The 17,068-nt window shown below is 44.4% G+C and overlaps 1 protein-coding gene across 4 annotated transcripts; it reads left to right on the plus strand.

Moving 5' to 3' along the window:
• Positions 1-1,230: 1,230 nt before the first annotated feature.
• On the plus strand, positions 1,231-16,115 carry smarca4a (SWI/SNF related BAF chromatin remodeling complex subunit ATPase 4a). 4 transcript variants are annotated; one of them, XM_084570167.1, is made up of 34 exons: positions 1,231-1,378; positions 3,218-3,482; positions 3,646-3,778; positions 4,306-4,767; positions 4,886-4,984; positions 5,076-5,331; positions 5,612-5,738; positions 5,843-6,016; positions 6,133-6,306; positions 6,405-6,572; positions 6,658-6,708; positions 7,520-7,650; positions 7,855-7,915; positions 7,996-8,108; positions 8,207-8,354; positions 8,440-8,603; positions 8,699-8,765; positions 8,859-8,969; positions 9,044-9,286; positions 9,375-9,488; positions 10,614-10,721; positions 10,819-10,905; positions 10,994-11,040; positions 11,144-11,310; positions 11,415-11,578; positions 11,672-11,938; positions 12,434-12,511; positions 12,602-12,820; positions 12,906-13,168; positions 13,265-13,373; positions 13,474-13,575; positions 13,661-13,793; positions 13,883-14,022; positions 15,384-16,115. In XM_084570167.1, exons 2-34 carry the CDS (start codon positions 3,261-3,263, stop codon positions 15,414-15,416), a joined length of 4,935 nt encoding a protein of 1,644 aa, XP_084426293.1. In that variant the 5' UTR covers positions 1,231-1,378; positions 3,218-3,260; the 3' UTR covers positions 15,417-16,115. The 4 variants fall into 4 exon arrangements, with proteins under 4 accessions (XP_084426293.1, XP_084426294.1, XP_084426295.1 ...); XM_084570168.1 differs by having other exon boundaries at positions 13,268-13,373; XM_084570169.1 differs by having other exon boundaries at positions 11,672-11,899.
• The last annotated feature ends 953 nt before the right edge of the window (positions 16,116-17,068 follow it).

The raw sequence follows: 17,068 nt of genomic DNA on the forward strand, positions 1-17,068 counted from the left end.
AGGAATCTGAAAACAAAACATACTTTTGTTGATCAAAAGATTGATCAGAAGATGAATTTCTCCCTGAAGTGTTAGGCAAATTAATCCGCAATAAAAACATACAATACAAAATGAGCATCACAACAGAAATACACAATTCTCCTGCCACAGCATCTTTAAGTTTGGTTTCTTCAATGTATTTGAGTATTTTCACATCAATACATGCGCAATTAAATCATATTTTGTGCAGTTTTTTCCACTGTATTTTTAAATCAGTTAATTGACTAACAAACAAATCTCTTTGCAACAACATATGCCAATGGTTTAAGGTCTTTGAAGGTCCGTGGTGGTTCTTGTACTTTGTGTGATAAAATGCACTTGTTTGTTTTGGTTTATGTGACCTTTTTTTACTAATTTCTGCCATTTTATAGATTATTCCAGGAAGCAGTAGTCAGATTAATCAACGATAAAAACATGCAATACAGGTCTGGTTATGAAAAGGAAAATAATAATAGACAATTTTCTGGCTATCACTTAGTTTTGTGAATTCTTGCACTGTATTAATTAATCAGTTAACTAATTAACTACCAAAAAAGACAATTTACAACAATTTGACCTAACTGAATCCATTTTAAACTGACTACATGTTCTTGTTTTTCTTTGTTTTATATGATAGCACATTGAAAATATGTATTTTTTTTATATTTGCCATTTTATAGATTAAAAGACATATCAATTGCTTCAGAGAGTGTCAGTCAAAAAAAAATTACAACTGTTCTTTGCACTAGTGTTAATACAGACTATTTATATATAATATTTTTACTGCACCTTAATATTTATAACTTATATTACCTTTATTTTTTTCTATGCTTGTGACATGTAGCTGCTACAAGAGATGCTGCCAAACGGAATTTCGTTGTATTCTTGTACAATGACAATAAAGCGTCTTCTTTAATAAAAACAAGCAATGGAGCTCTGGTTATGAGCAGGGAAATAATGATACACAATTGTCTGGCCGTTGTCTCTTTTATTTTAGTTCCTTGGACTCATTTTAGTATTTTTTACATGAATATTCCTGCAGTTAAATCATATTTTTTGTGTTTTTTTCCCTCCACTGTATTGTGTTGAACTGCAGCTACCATCCCCCACGCCGGTTCCTCTGCATTCCTTCCTGTAACGTTCACTGAGCATGCGCGAAGTGGGTGCGCAGAGCGAGGCAGCGGCAGGGGGCGCTGTTGAGGCCGATCACAGGCCGGGTCCCTGCGATACACATCTACCGAGAGAGGGGGTTGAAGGAAAAAAACCAACTGGGTAGGTCGCTCTTTGTTTCTGGCTAGGAGGAAAAAATCAAGAGACGTTGCAACCGGCGAGACTCTAAACATCAACTTCCACCGCTCGTGTAAGTCCGCGTTTATTTCCTCCTTTGATAAAGAGAGTTTTGTGTGTTTTTTCCCCCCGTGGATAAATGCGCTTTTACGTGGATTTTTTGTTTGCTTTCTGTTGGGGGAAAAAGACCGACGGTAGAGTGCCGCTGCTGTGGCGCGACAGTGTGCAATGAATGAAATTGTTTTTGGAAATGTGCTAAGAGCGGAGCACTGAGCCAAGGGTACGGGAGGCGCGTTGGATCAATCATCCCCAGCGATGAGGGATGCTCTAACCCGTTCTCGTGTCGCCGCCTCGGCTCAACCGTCCCCCTGAAACGGCTCCTTTTTTGTGCCTAATTGGCCTTGGAGAGCATGGCCGGCTAGGCTAGCTCCCACTAGCATGCTAGCTCCGTCGCCAGCCAGCTTAATGTTGTTGTGTTAGTTCAGGCTTTTGACTTAGCATGCTAGCCCGGCTCGGCTTCTGTTCTTTGTAGCTTTAGCTCAATTTCGTTAACGTTTTACGACTGAAAAATACTACAAAGTGAACGTTAACAAAACCACTTCACATTGCGAGAACGAATAAGTCAAAAGAATGGGTTTTAATTAATAATGTAAACTATAAAAACCCCGGCTAGGCCATGCTAACATTAGCGAAGCTCCGAATGCTAATAATAGCTAACCTAACTGTTACTAAACTGTAAATGTAAACATTGTAAGAACCGGGCTGACGGTGTTTTTACTTTAAAACCGCTGTTTTCTCATTGTTTTAAAATAAAAATAGTTTATTATAAATACTGTTTTGTACCTTTGTTGAATTAGGCCTCAGCCACGGATGTTTTTGGTCACTGTTTTGTCCCATGAAGTGACAGTTAAGATGATTTCTTGGTCCTTTATTGTGTGTTTTTTTATTATTATTATGTTATTTTTCAGTTTATATTCACTCCCTTTTAGTGGCCGAGTTTATTAAAGCAAATATTCTATATAAACTGTTTTAATAATTGGGTCTTTTCATGCATATGGACGTCTATCACGTTATGAATTGAGCCCTGGACATATTTAAAAGGACCACTCATTTAACAACAAACAGTTTCCTCTTATGAGTCAGTGATGTCAGGGTTCGGAGGCGTTTGATCGAGTTCACACATAACAACACCGAGTGGCTTTTTAGTGTGTAGTTCTCTCTTTTCAAAGCAACAGACGGGGCTATTTGATAAACACAACAAAAGCACGTTTCTTAGAGTAAATACTTTGCATTTTTTTCACAATGACCTGCAGCACTCAGACAGAGCTGCTTTCTGAGTATAGTGAACGACCGTCACAAAAACAATTAGCCAGTTATTCTACTGGTCAATTATACATTTAAGATCTTTTCAAATCATTTACTTATTGGCCTATTTCATTAGTGTAAATTTATATTTTTTGACTTGAAGACACCAGCTTCGATGTAGCGTAACGTATAACATAAGTGGATCCATTTTTACCTTTTATATTTTCAATTTTCTGATATTTAATGCATATATTTCCTTAAATGAGACTAAGATTGAACTGCACGTTCACTGCTATCTTCTGTGATTTGCTGCAGTTTCAAAATACGTTTCGTTTTACACTCTAGCATTTGATCTACTTTATTTAGTCGGTAAATAAAAGAAGAAAATACACAATCTGCATATATAAATAACATTAATGATTAAACCAATGCTTGTGTACAGCTGGTGTATTCATATATAGCTCCGTATGTACATGTGCAAGCAAATTTGTTAAATAAGACCACGTGCTAGCTGTATCCAATGAATCATTCCCCTACGTGTTGTACTGTATATGTGAATGTGAAATCTTCCGGTTATCTAACCTCTGTCGTCCCCTGTGGGATTTAGGGATTCTTGCTGCTGCCACAGGTTCCCAGTTTTCCGGTGAGAGATGTCCACTCCTGACCCCCCGATGGGAGGGACACCTCGGCCCGGTCCCTCCCCAGGCCCAGGGCCATCTCCGGGAGGCATGATGGGCCCGAGTCCGGGGCCCTCCCCGGGCTCAGCCCACAGCATGATGGGGCCCAGCCCGGGACCTCCGGGATCTGGACACCCCCACCCTCCACAGGGACCCTCAGGATATCCTCAGGACAACATGCACCAGATGCACAAAGTACAAACCAGTTTTTTGTTTAACCTTTATCTTAACTTGAGTAAATATTTATGTTTATTCACATTATTATTGCCTGCAGAGCGAGATATGTTGGTGGATTAAATATTCCAATCTCTCGCTAACGTTTCTATCATCCGTGATTATTCTCTGTCTTTTTTTGCAGCCAATGGAAGCCATGCACGAGAAGGTAATGCCTGATGACCCTCGCTACAGCCAGATGAAGGGCATGGGCATGAGACCAGGGGGGCACAGTGGGATGGGACCCCCGCCAAGCCCAATGGATCAACATTCTCAAGGTAGCATGTCAACTGTTCCATTTATATATGTTATGTAGACTGTGTTCACACTAAGAAGATTGTAGCGGCCTTCTGTAAGTTGTCTCTTTTCCCCATAACTTACAGTGGAATGAATAAGCCTTGTCTAATCCCTGAAGAGCTGCAGGAGAAACAGATAATTTAGTCATGCAGACAGAGTATGTGTGTGTGTGTGTGTGTGTGTGAGGGAGAGAGAGAGAGAGAGAGAGAGAAAACACATCCAGCCGGTTTCTCCTGTTGTGTTGCTGTTCATTCGGCAGCATGCACAGACAGCAGTGGAGGGGGCTTCCCCTTTCAGATGACAACAGAGCCAGCTGCGTCTACAAAACCACACAGCCACTTAGCAAAAGACGAGATATGACAAGAGTTCCCCTGACGGTTGTGTTACATTTTAGTGTGTTTGGACTTTAAACCAAAGCAGCTTGTTTACTGTAATTATGGATAGCTTTTTTTCCTCAATGCATAAAATCATTTTTGTTATACTTACCACACATCTGTTTTTCCCCAAGGCTACCCCTCTCCACTGGGAGGCTCAGAACACGCACCCAGCCCCGTCCCAGCCAACGGCCCTCCCTCTGGTCCCATGATGCCTGGAGGTCCCAGCGGTCCTGGGGCTGGACCTATGGAGGGCAGCGGGGATCCTAATCAGGGTATGGGTCAGCCGAACCGTGGGGTTCCCCCCCAGGTTCCCGGCGGACCCCCTGTCGCAGCAGTGGGGCCGGGCGTCGCGGGTGGACCCACTCCTTTCAACCAGAACCAGCTACACCAACTCAGGGCCCAGATCATGGCCTACAAGATGCTGGCGCGCAGTCAGCCCCTACCAGAGCACCTGCAGATGGCCGTGCAGGGGAAGAGGCCCATGCCAGGGATGCAGCAGCCGCCGATGCCTAATATGCCACCTACCACCGGTCCTGGAGGTGGACCAGGCGCTGTCCCGGGACCAGCTCAGGCAAACTACAATAGACCACATGGTGAGTTCAGGGAGCTTGTTTAGTAAAATACAAATCTTAAAAAAAAAAGAAACTGAACTTGTGACATTTAGGCACTTGAAAGATTGTATTTTTAACTATATTACTTTTTTAATTTTAGGTATGGTAGGCCCCAATATGGTGCCTCCTGGGCCTGCAGGAGTTCCCCCAGGTATGCAAGGGCAGCCAACCAACGGACCCCCTAAATCGTGGCCTGAAGGTAAACTTAGTCATGGCGCTAACTTCAGCCCAATGTCCTTTTATGTGCACATGCAGGAAATTAAAAAATAAATATTTTATTCCTCTTCCAGGACCAATGGTGAACGCTGCTGCTCCATCCAACCCCCCTCAGAAACTCATTCCACCTCAACCCACTGGCAGACCCTCTCCTGCTCCTCCCTCTGTGCCCCCAGCTGCCTCCCCAGTAATGCCCCCTCAGACGCAGTCCCCGGGGCAGCCGGCGCAGCCACCTCCCATGATGCTACACCAAAAGCAGAACCGCATTACCCCCATCCAGAAACCCCGTGGGCTGGACCCAGTGGAGATCCTCCAGGAGAGAGAGTACAGGTGAGAGACCACTTACTAAAATTTCCACCGATAGCGGACTTGTTCAACCATGTAAACTAGTGCTGGGTTTAAAATATCAATTTTCCAATTCAAAGACGGCAAGATTTCTAACAAGAGGATGCAGAGAACGGCTTGTATTTTAAAAATAGAGCCGAGGATTTTATGATATTGGGAAAAAGATTGATATTTAAATCCAGCCCTTTTGCTAACACACAGTCACAACCATTGTGAACTCCTTATGAGCATATGTGGGAGTAAAATCAAATGTTTTGCTCCTTAGGCTACAGGCTCGTATCGCTCACCGCATCCAGGAGCTGGAGAATCTGCCCGGCTCGCTGGCTGGAGACCTGCGCACCAAGGCCACCATCGAGCTCAAGGCCCTGCGGCTGCTTAACTTCCAGAGACAGGTAGGTGTGAAATTAGCCGCAGGGAGTGTTTTTAAATCGCACCGAGTTACGCACCGTTTCTTGCCTCGTGTCCTCATCGTTTTGAACTCTTTGCGCGCTCACAGCTGCGCCAGGAGGTGGTGGTTTGCATGCGGCGTGACACCGCTTTGGAAACGGCCCTCAACGCTAAAGCCTACAAGCGCAGCAAACGCCAGTCTCTGCGCGAGGCCCGCATCACGGAGAAGCTGGAGAAACAGCAGAAGATCGAACAAGAGCGGAAACGTCGCCAGAAACACCAGGTACGCAGAAAGAAAGGACTGTAGTGGCCGTATTTAGTAGTGTTTTCAGTTAAGCTGCAGCAACACAGGTGAAAATGAAAAGAGAGTAACATCTTCATGTGTCCTACTATCAACAGGAATACCTCAACAGCATCCTGCAGCACGCCAAGGACTTCAAGGAGTACCACCGCTCCATCACGGCGAAGATCCAGAAGGCCACCAAAGCGGTCGCCACCTACCACGCCAACACCGAGCGCGAGCAGAAGAAGGAGAATGAGCGCATCGAGAAGGAGAGAATGCGGAGGCTGATGGTGAGACTTTCGCTACACGAGACAATACCTTGCATTTGCTGCCGTCCGTTTGTTTGTTCGACTCAAGCGTCCGACTCTCTCCGCGTGTCTCTGTCCAGGCTGAAGATGAGGAAGGTTACCGTAAACTCATCGACCAGAAGAAAGACAAGCGTCTGGCCTACCTGCTGCAACAGACGGACGAGTACGTGGCCAACCTCACTGAGCTGGTGCGCGCCCACAAAGCCATACAAGCTCTCAAAGAGAAGAAGAAGAAGAAGAAAAAGAAGGTGAGTGTTTGAGCGAAGACGTACAGTGTGTCTGTGCTTAAAAATTTATTTCCACAATCTTAAAATTGTTGTTTAATGCTTTCAGAAGCCAGAGCCTGTCGAGGGTGGTTCTGCTGGTCTGGGACCTGATGGAGAGGTGAGTGAGAAAGAAGAACATAACTTTCAAGCTTTTGAAGTATGATTGGGTTTTTTTAAAAAATCCCCTCCTCCTGATGTGGTTTTTTGTTTGGGGCATGTCTCTTTACCCGAAACGTTTCCAACGGTTCGCTAGTTGGTTGGTGTACAACTCACCGATCTGACTGCTGAGATTGAGACCCATAAGTTTTGTGAAAAATTCTTTCATAACCAAGGAAAATAGGTTTGAAAATGAACTGATATTGAATCAAATCAAATCGGGATCTTTTGAATCGGGATCTATTCCGGTAATCGGCAGCGATCCTCAGCCCTACGTTCAGGGATCTCTTCCGGTATGAGGTTCAGATTTGCAATCCTGACTATAATCTTAAGGCTCATTTTAAAGTACAGCGGGACTGGACGGCATAACCTACCCACCTAGCCAACGCCGGTACGAGCCATTTATACTTGTGCGCTCGTCAGTCTGGATCCCTCTGTTAACAACGGCACCCAAACGCTAGTTTACGACTGAAACCTTTGCCGAAATTTCGCAGTAGACGAGTTGTACCAATGTTTGTATCTCCGAACCTCCTCAGTTAACCGTTCCTCGATGTGTTGCATCTTTATTGAGCTAAAAACAATCAGTTCGAAAATTGTGGAGATGGAGAAGCGGCTGGAAATACTAAAGCGGAAACACGCTGCTACAAAGTGGACCAACCACAGCTCTTGCTGTCTGTGTCACCATGACGCTGGGCAGGTGGAAGTCAGGCGTTGACGCAGAAGCCCAAACCGCTTATTAATCCCTTTTCTCCTCCTTTACTTTCTTTTCCCAGCCTTTAGATGAGACCAGTCAAATGAGTGACCTGCCAGTCAAGGTCATCCACGTGGACAGTGGAAAGATCCTGACGGGCGTCGAGGCCCCCAAGGCTGGCCAGCTGGAGACCTGGCTTGAAATGAACCCAGGGTAAGGGTCGTGTCTGTTACAAGTGACGCTTCAGTCCCCAAAGAAATCCCTTGTTTTCACACGTCCTCTTAATTCTGTTTGGTTTGATAAAGCTGGAAGCCTTTGTTCTTGTTAAAAGTTGCAACATCACAGATTACATCGAAAAACACACAGTGCTGCGTCCTTGTGAATGTTTCTAACCTCGTGCAACACGCTCCTCCGCAGATATGAGGTAGCGCCGCGCTCCGACAGTGAAGACAGTGGTTCAGAAGAGGAAGACGACGAGGTAAACAATGCCCGAGACTCGAAGAATTAAAAAAAATAGCTTGCAAACCATTTTTTCTGACGTCCTTTGTGTTTTCTTAGGAGGACGACGACGAGCATCCTCAGCCGTCTTCGGCTCCAACAGAGGACAAGAAGAAGATCCCGGACCCCGACTGCGAAGACGTGTCCGAAGTGGATGTCCTGCATATCATTGAGTAAGACGATTGTGTTACGGGCTCGTGCATCTGCGCCGTTTAATTTCTGTTCCGCGCGCCCACAAATATCTCACCGCCGTCCCTCCTGCTTCCCTCAGACACGCCAAGCAGGATGTGGACGACGAGTACGGCAACGCGAGCTTCAACCGAGGCCTGCAGTCCTACTATGCCGTGGCTCACGCCGTCACTGAAAAAGTGGACAAACAGTCCTCACTGCTGATCAACGGGCAGCTCAAGCAATACCAGGTAAATAACACGAATGTTATTAGATTAAAGCCTTGTGGAGTCGATTGAAGTGAACCAACGCTAAGTGTAAGTGTTCGTTGCTCAGGTTAAAGGTCTGGAGTGGCTGGTGTCACTTTACAACAACAACTTGAACGGCATCCTGGCTGATGAGATGGGTCTAGGAAAAACCATCCAGACCATCGCCCTCATCACTTACCTCATGGAGTACAAGCGCCTCAACGGGCCCTTCCTCATCATTGTACCTCTCTCGTAAGTCCACAAGTGTCTCGGAGGGAAAAATATAAAATGTTTCTGCTGAAATCTGTTTGGTCTGAACCCATTTTTTTTTTGTCTTTTGTTTGCAGAACTTTATCAAATTGGGTGTACGAGTTTGATAAGTGGGCTCCATCTGTCGTGAAGGTCTCCTACAAGGTTCGTGGATATTGTCTCAGAGCTTTAACGACGCACGTCACGGCGAGTCGCTTATAATTAAACAGTTTGGTTTTTAATTTTGTTTTCCTTCAGGGGTCTCCAGCCGCTCGCCGAGCCTTCGTCCCCATCTTGCGCAGCGGCAAGTTCAACGTGCTGCTCACCACCTACGAGTACATTATCAAAGACAAGCAAGTCTTGGCAAAAGTAAGGATCACTTCATCTCTCTACTTCTAGTCCTGTCGCTTCTTGTCACTCACTCTCTCTAAATCCTCTTAAAGCTCCGTTGGAAGTACATGATCGTGGACGAGGGTCACCGTATGAAGAACCACCACTGTAAGCTGACCCAGGTCCTGAACACACACTACCTGGCCCCACGGCGCCTGCTGCTCACGGGTACCCCGCTGCAGAACAAGCTCCCCGAGCTCTGGGCCCTGCTCAACTTCCTGCTGCCCACCATCTTCAAGAGCTGCAGCACCTTCGAGCAGTGGTTCAACGCTCCGTTCGCCATGACCGGAGAGAAGGCGAGTTACGATCTGTTTTGGTGGTGACGGTGTAAAGTGGCGAGGGGTATTTTATCATTAAGTAACTCGATTTTCCTTTTTCCTCCAGGTTGACCTGAACGAAGAAGAGACCATCCTGATCATTCGACGTTTACACAAGGTGCTCCGACCGTTCTTGCTGCGCCGACTCAAGAAAGAAGTCGAGGCCCAGCTGCCTGAGAAGGTCAGTCTGCTCTTATTTGCTTTCAGCGATATTGAACTTTAGCTTTTAGTTCCTGCATAAATGTCAACGCTCTAAACCGGCGTGTTTCCAAACCGTATTTATTTGATGTGACCGCACACGGCGCTCGGTTACATGGACGTAGTTTCTCTCTTGTTTTTGGTGGATTACAACAAATTTGCAAGAGTGTTTTCATTACTTTAAGTTAATTATGTTATTTAAATTTAAATAATAAACAAATCAGCCACATATGTAAACACGTTTTACCCATCTGCCTTAGGTTGGCCTTAGGCTGGCCTTAGGCAGATGGGTCCCTCCATATGAGGTGGGTTCTGCTCAAGGTTTCTTCCTGTTAAAAGGGAGTTTGTCCTTGCCACCGTCACCCTCAGGCTTGTTCTGGGGGTTTCAGGCCGGGTTTTGTAAAGCGTCTTGAGACAATTTGTATTGTTATTGACGCTATATAAATAAAATTGCATTGAATTGAATGTTTTCATCACTTTTAGCTTTAAGCTCAACACATTCAGCTAACAGTTTGAACGGTTTCATTACGTTAAACTATTTAAACTGTATTTTGCTCTTATGGCTAACGAGTTCAACTGTAATTTAATTGTTTTTAGCTGAAGTTTTTTTTCTGTAATTTTAATTATTTTCAATTATGTGAAACTCAACACCTTTAGCTAACGATTTCAACCGTAATTTACCTCAAGCTAACCATTTTTCTATCAATTTAAACTCACAATTTCAACCTTTAAGGCACTTAACATCTTTAACTAACAAATTCAGCTTTAAGCTAACAATTTAAACTGTAATTTAATTTACATTAAGCTATGTAACACTCTTAGTGAACAAATTCAGCCATATTTTGATATTTTTAGCTCGTTTCAACCATTTCCATTTACTTAAAGCTAAGAATCATCTGAGCTGTATTTTCTTACTTTTAGCTAAAAAAAAAATTAATAATAATCATTTTCAGCCAATGTGTCATACATGTCTGTCACACACACGCCATTTAGTCCCTTTAACTCCTCCACCTGCTAAGTAGCTTTAATGCATCTAAGACGTGAAAGCAACTGACGAATCGATTCGATGCTGCTCCTGACATTTTCCCCCTAACGTTGCGTTTCACAGGTGGAGTACGTGATAAAGTGCGACATGTCGGCCCTGCAGAGAGTCTTGTACAGACACATGCAGGCCAAGGGAGTCCTGCTCACGGACGGTTCAGAAAAGGACAAGAAGGTTAGAAGTCTTACGAGTCTCATTTGAAAGTTCAGTTGAGTAGAAAGTGTGTTTTCTTATTTATTTATTTGTTTTGTTTTAATCCTAAAATCTCCAGGGTAAAGGTGGCACGAAGACCCTGATGAACACTATCATGCAACTGAGGAAGATTTGCAACCACCCCTACATGTTCCAACACATTGAGGTAACAAACACAAACTTTAATGAGGATGACGGTAAATTCATTTCTGTCTAGTTGTACTGATTTTAATTTCTGCTTGTTTGTTTGACAGGAATCTTTCTCTGAGCATCTTGGTTATTCTGGCGGCATCGTGTCGGGGTATGTAACGCTTGAATTTATCTTTTTGTGTGTGTGTGTGTGTGTGTGTGTGTGTGTGTGTGTTTATTACATGTTACTCATGTTCTCCCTTCTTGCCGTCCAGCCCTGACCTCTTCCGCTCCTCCGGAAAGTTTGAGCTGCTGGATCGTATCCTGCCCAAGCTGAGGGCCACCGACCACAAAGTGCTGCTCTTCTGTCAAATGACCTCCCTCATGACCATCATGGAGGACTACTTTGCGTACCGCAACTTCAAGTATCTGCGTCTGGATGGTGAGAGACCTGTTTCATATCTAACTTGTAGATTAATGGCTGCACCGTCACCTGGAGGAGTTCAGACTCACTAATAATAACGCTCAAACATCTTCTCCACATAGGAACCACCAAAGCTGAGGATCGTGGTATGCTGCTGAAGACTTTCAATGACCCAGCCTCTGAGTACTTTGTGTTCCTGCTCAGTACCAGGGCTGGAGGTCTGGGCCTGAACCTGCAGTCTGCTGATACTGTCATCATTTTTGACAGCGACTGGAACCCTCATCAGGTACTGGATCCAGACAAGAGATGTAACATCTGCCTTGTGCGCACGTTTCCCACAATCAGCAGAAACTAATCACGTTGTACGTCACCTTTACAGGACTTGCAGGCCCAGGACAGAGCCCACCGAATCGGTCAGCAGAACGAGGTGCGCGTCCTCCGCCTGTGCACCGTCAACAGCGTGGAGGAAAAGATCCTGGCCGCGGCCAAGTACAAACTGAACGTGGACCAGAAGGTCATCCAGGCCGGCATGTTCGACCAGAAGTCCTCAGGCTATGAGCGCCGAGCCTTCTTGCAGGCCATTCTGGAGCACGAGGAACAGGATGAGGTCGGGGCTCGTGGAGGCTGCCGCAGTAGGGGGGCGTGGGTGGGTGTGATCCGAACCTGTTCCAAATTGGCCCACCCACCCACATCTGCCTGTGCGCTTCTCCACCTCTTCATTCTTCCCTTTTTTTCCTCCCCCCTCTCTCTCTCCTTTCCTTATTTCCCTCTCTTCTCAGGATTTCATCAATCCAGACTTCTCCCTCTCTCCCTTATGTATTTCTGCTTCTGCACAAACCTTTGATGGTTAATATGATACTTTATCTTTCACACTAACATGAAACCCTTTTTAGTATTTTTTTCCCCCCACTCCAACTCTTTTTTTCTTCCTCTTTCTGCTGTTTTTTCAAATATTCCTTGTTTTTTAATGCTTTAATCCACAGGCAGATTCAGGCATGTAAACCACATTTAAAACGTGATATTTGAATTGTTTTTTCCCCTTTTTGTGTAAGTGAGTCATTAGTTCAGAGGTGTAGCTCTGAGGTGCCACATAAATCTGCAGTCCGCTTTTTCTCATTGGCTTCGTCTCATTGGTCCGCAGGAGGAAGACGAAGTCCCCGATGATGAGACTGTCAATCAAATGATTGCCAGAAGTGAAGAGGAGTTTGAACAGTTCATGGTTAGTCTCAGATTCCCTGTTTGGATATTTTGTCGTGTTTAAAATCTTGACTCTTCTAAGCTTCTGCTGCGTCGTGTTTCCCCGCTCCAGCGCATGGATCTAGACAGACGCCGCGAGGAGGCCCGCAACCCTAAGAGGAAACCTCGTCTCATGGAGGAGGACGATATGCCGGCCTGGATCCTGAAAGACGACGCCGAGGTCGAGAGGCTAACCTGCGAAGAGGAGGAGGAGAAGATGTTCGGCAGAGGGTCCCGCCAGAGGAAGGAGGTGGACTACAGCGACTCGCTCACTGAGAAGCAGTGGCTCAAGGTGGGGGGACGAGCTGCAACCGTTAATGGACTTCCGTTTCTGTTGAGCCGGCTCGAAGTGAGTTTTGATTTCTCCCCGCACACAGGCCATAGAGGAAGGGAACCTGGAGGACATCGAGGAGGAGGTGCGCCACAAAAAGACGACCAGGAAGCGCAAGAGAGACCGCGACCACGACGGCGGCCCGTCGACGCCCAGCTCCAGCAGCGGCCGCGGGCGGGACAAGGACGAGGAGGTGAAGAAGGCCAAGAAGCGAGGTCGCCCGCCGGCGGAGAAGCTCTCGCCGAACCCTCCGTCTCTCACGAAGAAGATGAAGAAAATCGTGGATGCCGTCATCAAATACAAGGACGGGTGAGGGCGCTTCAGTAAACGCATTTAGATTAAAATAATAACAGTAATCTGGCAGGTGGTGATCTTGATGCATGCTAAGATTAATCCTTGTTTTAGCAGCAATGGTCGGCAGCTGAGTGAAGTCTTCATACAGCTCCCCTCTCGCAAGGAGCTGCCGGAGTATTACGAGCTCATCCGCAAACCGGTGGACTTCAGGAAGATCAAGGTGAGGAGGACAGGAGTAGCCGTTGTTCCTCTTTATGTTTCGTCTTACTCCCACCTGCACGTCTTGACTGTCGCCTTTCTGTATCATCTCCTTCCACTAGGAGAGGATCCGCAGCCATAAATACCGCAGCCTGAACGACCTGGAGAAGGATGTGATGCTGCTGTGTCAGAACGCCCAGACCTTCAACCTGGAAGGCTCTCTGGTGAGTTTATATGTAACGGTTCAAATCAGACACAGTTACAAGTCGGACTCTTTCTTTCCCAAGTTAAAGGTTTTTCACCTTTTAGATCTACGAGGACTCCATCGTGCTCCAGTCCGTCTTCACGAGTGTGAGACAGAAGATCGAGAAGGACGACGAGAGCGAGGGAGAGGAAAGTGAAGAAGAGGAGGACGATGTGGACGAGGGATCCGAGTCTGAATGTGAGTGTCTAAACCTGAAGCTTTTGAGAATATCGGGAGATTTGAATGTCACCTGAACGTTTTGTGTGCGTTTCTCCGATTCCCTGCAGCTCGCTCGGTGAAGGTGAAGATCAAGCTGAGCCGCAAAGAGAAGGGGGATCGAGGAGGTAAAGGACAGCGGCGGAGAGGACGCGGCGCCCGGGCTAAACCCGTGGTGAGCGACGACGACAGCGATGAGGAACAGGAAGAGGTGAGACGAGTTTCTTCTTGGCACTTTTAGAGCATGTTTAAAAACAATGAGGTTAATTAAAGAACATCTCAGCATCCACTGTTTCTGAATTTGCTGCTTCCTTCCATTTTAAAACACTGAAAACTAAATACCTTGTGTAGCGAAGACAAAACTAGACATAAAAGTACTGCTATATTGTTACTGCTAGATTTATACTTAAATGGGAACTACAGTTTTTACAACCTGCAAAAAAATGACATCATCTGGGGTCCGTAGGTCAATCTACAAACCCCAGATGGTGGTAACAGGTAACTCTGGACTCAACAGGGAATAGCACTAGTGTATCATAACAAAATTGGTGAAATGAACGAGTTTTGCGGCAGATAATGCGTTATTTAGAGGGCCCTGATCACTCTTGCTAAATGGAATAAATATACGCCGATGTAATTATCTCATGAACGAGTGCAAATGAAACAAAAGTTGTATGGGTGAGTATACGATGGTATTTTATGCCAGAAATAAGGTCCAGGTTGTAAAAAAACGATAATTCCCCTTTAACTTACGACTGTCAGAGTCATAATTTATGCCTGATTAACGCACGCACATTCTGTTATTACAACCTCGGCCCAAACTGTAGTTTTAGAGGTGATTAAAAGCAGCAGTTACGCTGTGAAAAGCAAGCAGAGTCTAAAGTGCAGTGGATAATCTTGTCCTGCAGAGGGCAGTAATTCGCCCTGTAGTGTTCAAATGAGCAAAAATCCCCAAAGAAGCAGAAGATCATGGATAAAGAAATGTTTTTATGAACTGAACGTAACTCAGTTCATAACCAAATAAAAAAAAAAAATTCCCTTTAAGGTACATTTAATAAAGTCTGATTAAACTGCATTAATGTTTGTCAGCTATGTAAATCAGGTGATGAATCTTAATTAAACATTTTGATTTATTGACGGCGCTGATTTAAATAGAATCTGATTGATTTAAAATGAAAGTTATTTATTTATTATTGATTTATTTGATGGGGACAGTAGACAGTAGGGACAAGGGATCACAATAAGAGCACGTCACAAGACAGTAATTAATTGCAGCTCCAGTTTTGTTCATAAACGGATAATTTAATGCATTAGATCATTAGAAATAAATAAAATACTGAACGTTTTCCATTTGTCTTAAAAGTACAAGTAAAGTGTGAGTATCTTCCGTACTGGTGATGTTAATTAAGCAGCTCTAAAACCTTTTCTTTATTACACAGATCAGTCTCATGCTAGGTCGTCAATATCATTTTCACTCTGGATAATTAAATGTCAGATTGTCATGTATGCTATATTCTCATGTGGCCTCTCGTCTCCGTACATATTCTCTAAATCTTTTCCTCTGTGTGTCAGGAGCGTTCGGCCAGTGGCAGCGATGACGACTGAACCAACCTCTTCTGATTTGGACCAACGACCCACTCAGTCCGTGACCGGACGTATTTTACTTAGATACCGCAGGGAAACATTCAGTGGAAAGGCCTAGTTTTACCTAGATGAGCTGATTTTTAGTGAGACAATTGTATTCTCATTAAAGTATACCATTAATTAAAAACCAATAATTAAAAAAAGAAAAAAAGAAAAAGAAAGCTACGAACCATCCACTTCCATATTTAAACCATTTTCCCAGTATGAATAGTAGTGTGTCTCTTTGCCTTTTCTTTTTCTTTTTGTTTTCTCCTGTAAGTGGAAAATTGACAGAGCCTGAATTATTATAGACTGATCATGGGCCATAAAAAGCGTTTGTTTTTTAAAGTGGTATTGATTTTGTCGTCTTTTACTTTTGAGACAAAAGCGTACATGCGAAAAACCAGGAGTCACTGCGTTCCCCTTTCAAAGCCCCCCTTTTTGAATGCATGTCGTGCGTGTCTGTGGAAATGCACCTGGATGTGTCTTCGCTATTATCTCTGTGTTTAATTTAAGACTACAAGCGGGATCACGGTACGTCCCACCCTGCAGCCCCTCCCTCTCAGGTCGCGTATGGAATAGGGGGAGGGAGGGATAGGACCATTTTCTCGTGTCGGTGTCACTGGATTTTCCAAAAAGTACAATAAAGGCATCTCATTATTAATCTTTGTGGTTCTTTGTTGTTCTTTATCGTGTACTGAAGACATCTGGACACTAGGTGGCGCACTGAGAGCAGATCATTACATACTTGAGGCTTGTTTAAGTCTTTTAATACCAGTTTCACATGAATCAGAACTTCAACTTGTTTTAAAACCGTTGATGCTTGATACTGATTATACTGTATCAATATGTCCTGTGTTCTGTCACTTTTAGGTATTTTTAAATATATACCTAAGACAGATATAAGCTGTCCATTGCTTTAAATCAACTGTCTCTTTGCTATAGTGTCACTTTAAAGTTTCTGTGCCCCTCAGATTTTTAAATATCGGCGTATTTTCACACCTGTCCTGAAATTAGACAAAGAGAATCCATTCAAAGAAATAAAACTGAAATATTATACTAAACTGAGCCAATATTACATATCTGACAGGTGCATAATGGAGAAGCACAAGGACAAATTAAGAGTCCAGCTGTTCAGAAGTGTTTCTAGTCAATGTAACGAGACTCGGGCGTCCTTTTTTTGTTTGTTTGTTTTTAAAAAAATAAGGTGTTTGTCTCGGTCAGATCTTCACGACACGTGTTTGATGATGGGACGGATGAAGGAGGTTTCTGAAGACCTCAGAAAAAATTGTAGTCGATCATCAGGCTGGGAAAGATTAGAAAACCATCTCTAAAGAGTTTCTAACATTAAAAACGTTGCCCTCCACAGGTCGACTGACAGAGATCAGTCTAAAAGCAGGATGTGTAATAGTCTGAGAGGTCAGAAAGAAACTCAAGGTAACTTCTAAACAACTAGACGCCTCGCTCAAATCAACTTAAAGAATCAACCATCAGGAGAAAACTGAACAACTATAGCACTACTCTTCCCATCTGCAGTTTTCTAAACATTATGTGGACAAGACAGAAGACTACTGGGACAAATGTCCCAAAGTAAGAATTATTTGGTTTAGATGAGAGGCGTCATGTATGGAGAT

This window comes from Chelon labrosus (assembly GCF_963514085.1).
Source record: "Chelon labrosus genome assembly, chromosome: 21".
Classification (NCBI taxonomy): domain Eukaryota; kingdom Metazoa; phylum Chordata; class Actinopteri; order Mugiliformes; family Mugilidae; genus Chelon; species Chelon labrosus.

Excerpts from the sequence above, each read along its gene's own strand:
- smarca4a (XM_084570167.1), top strand. The coding sequence starts at position 3,261 with ATGTCCACTCCTGACCCCCCGATGGGAGGGACACCTCGGCCCGGTCCC. Across the intron at positions 5,739-5,842 it reads TGCTTAACTTCCAGAGACAG|CTGCGCCAGGAGGTGGTGGT; the intron begins GTAGGTGTGAAA and ends GCGCGCTCACAG. Across the intron at positions 8,604-8,698 it reads CTCATCATTGTACCTCTCTC|AACTTTATCAAATTGGGTGT; the intron begins GTAAGTCCACAA and ends TTTTGTTTGCAG.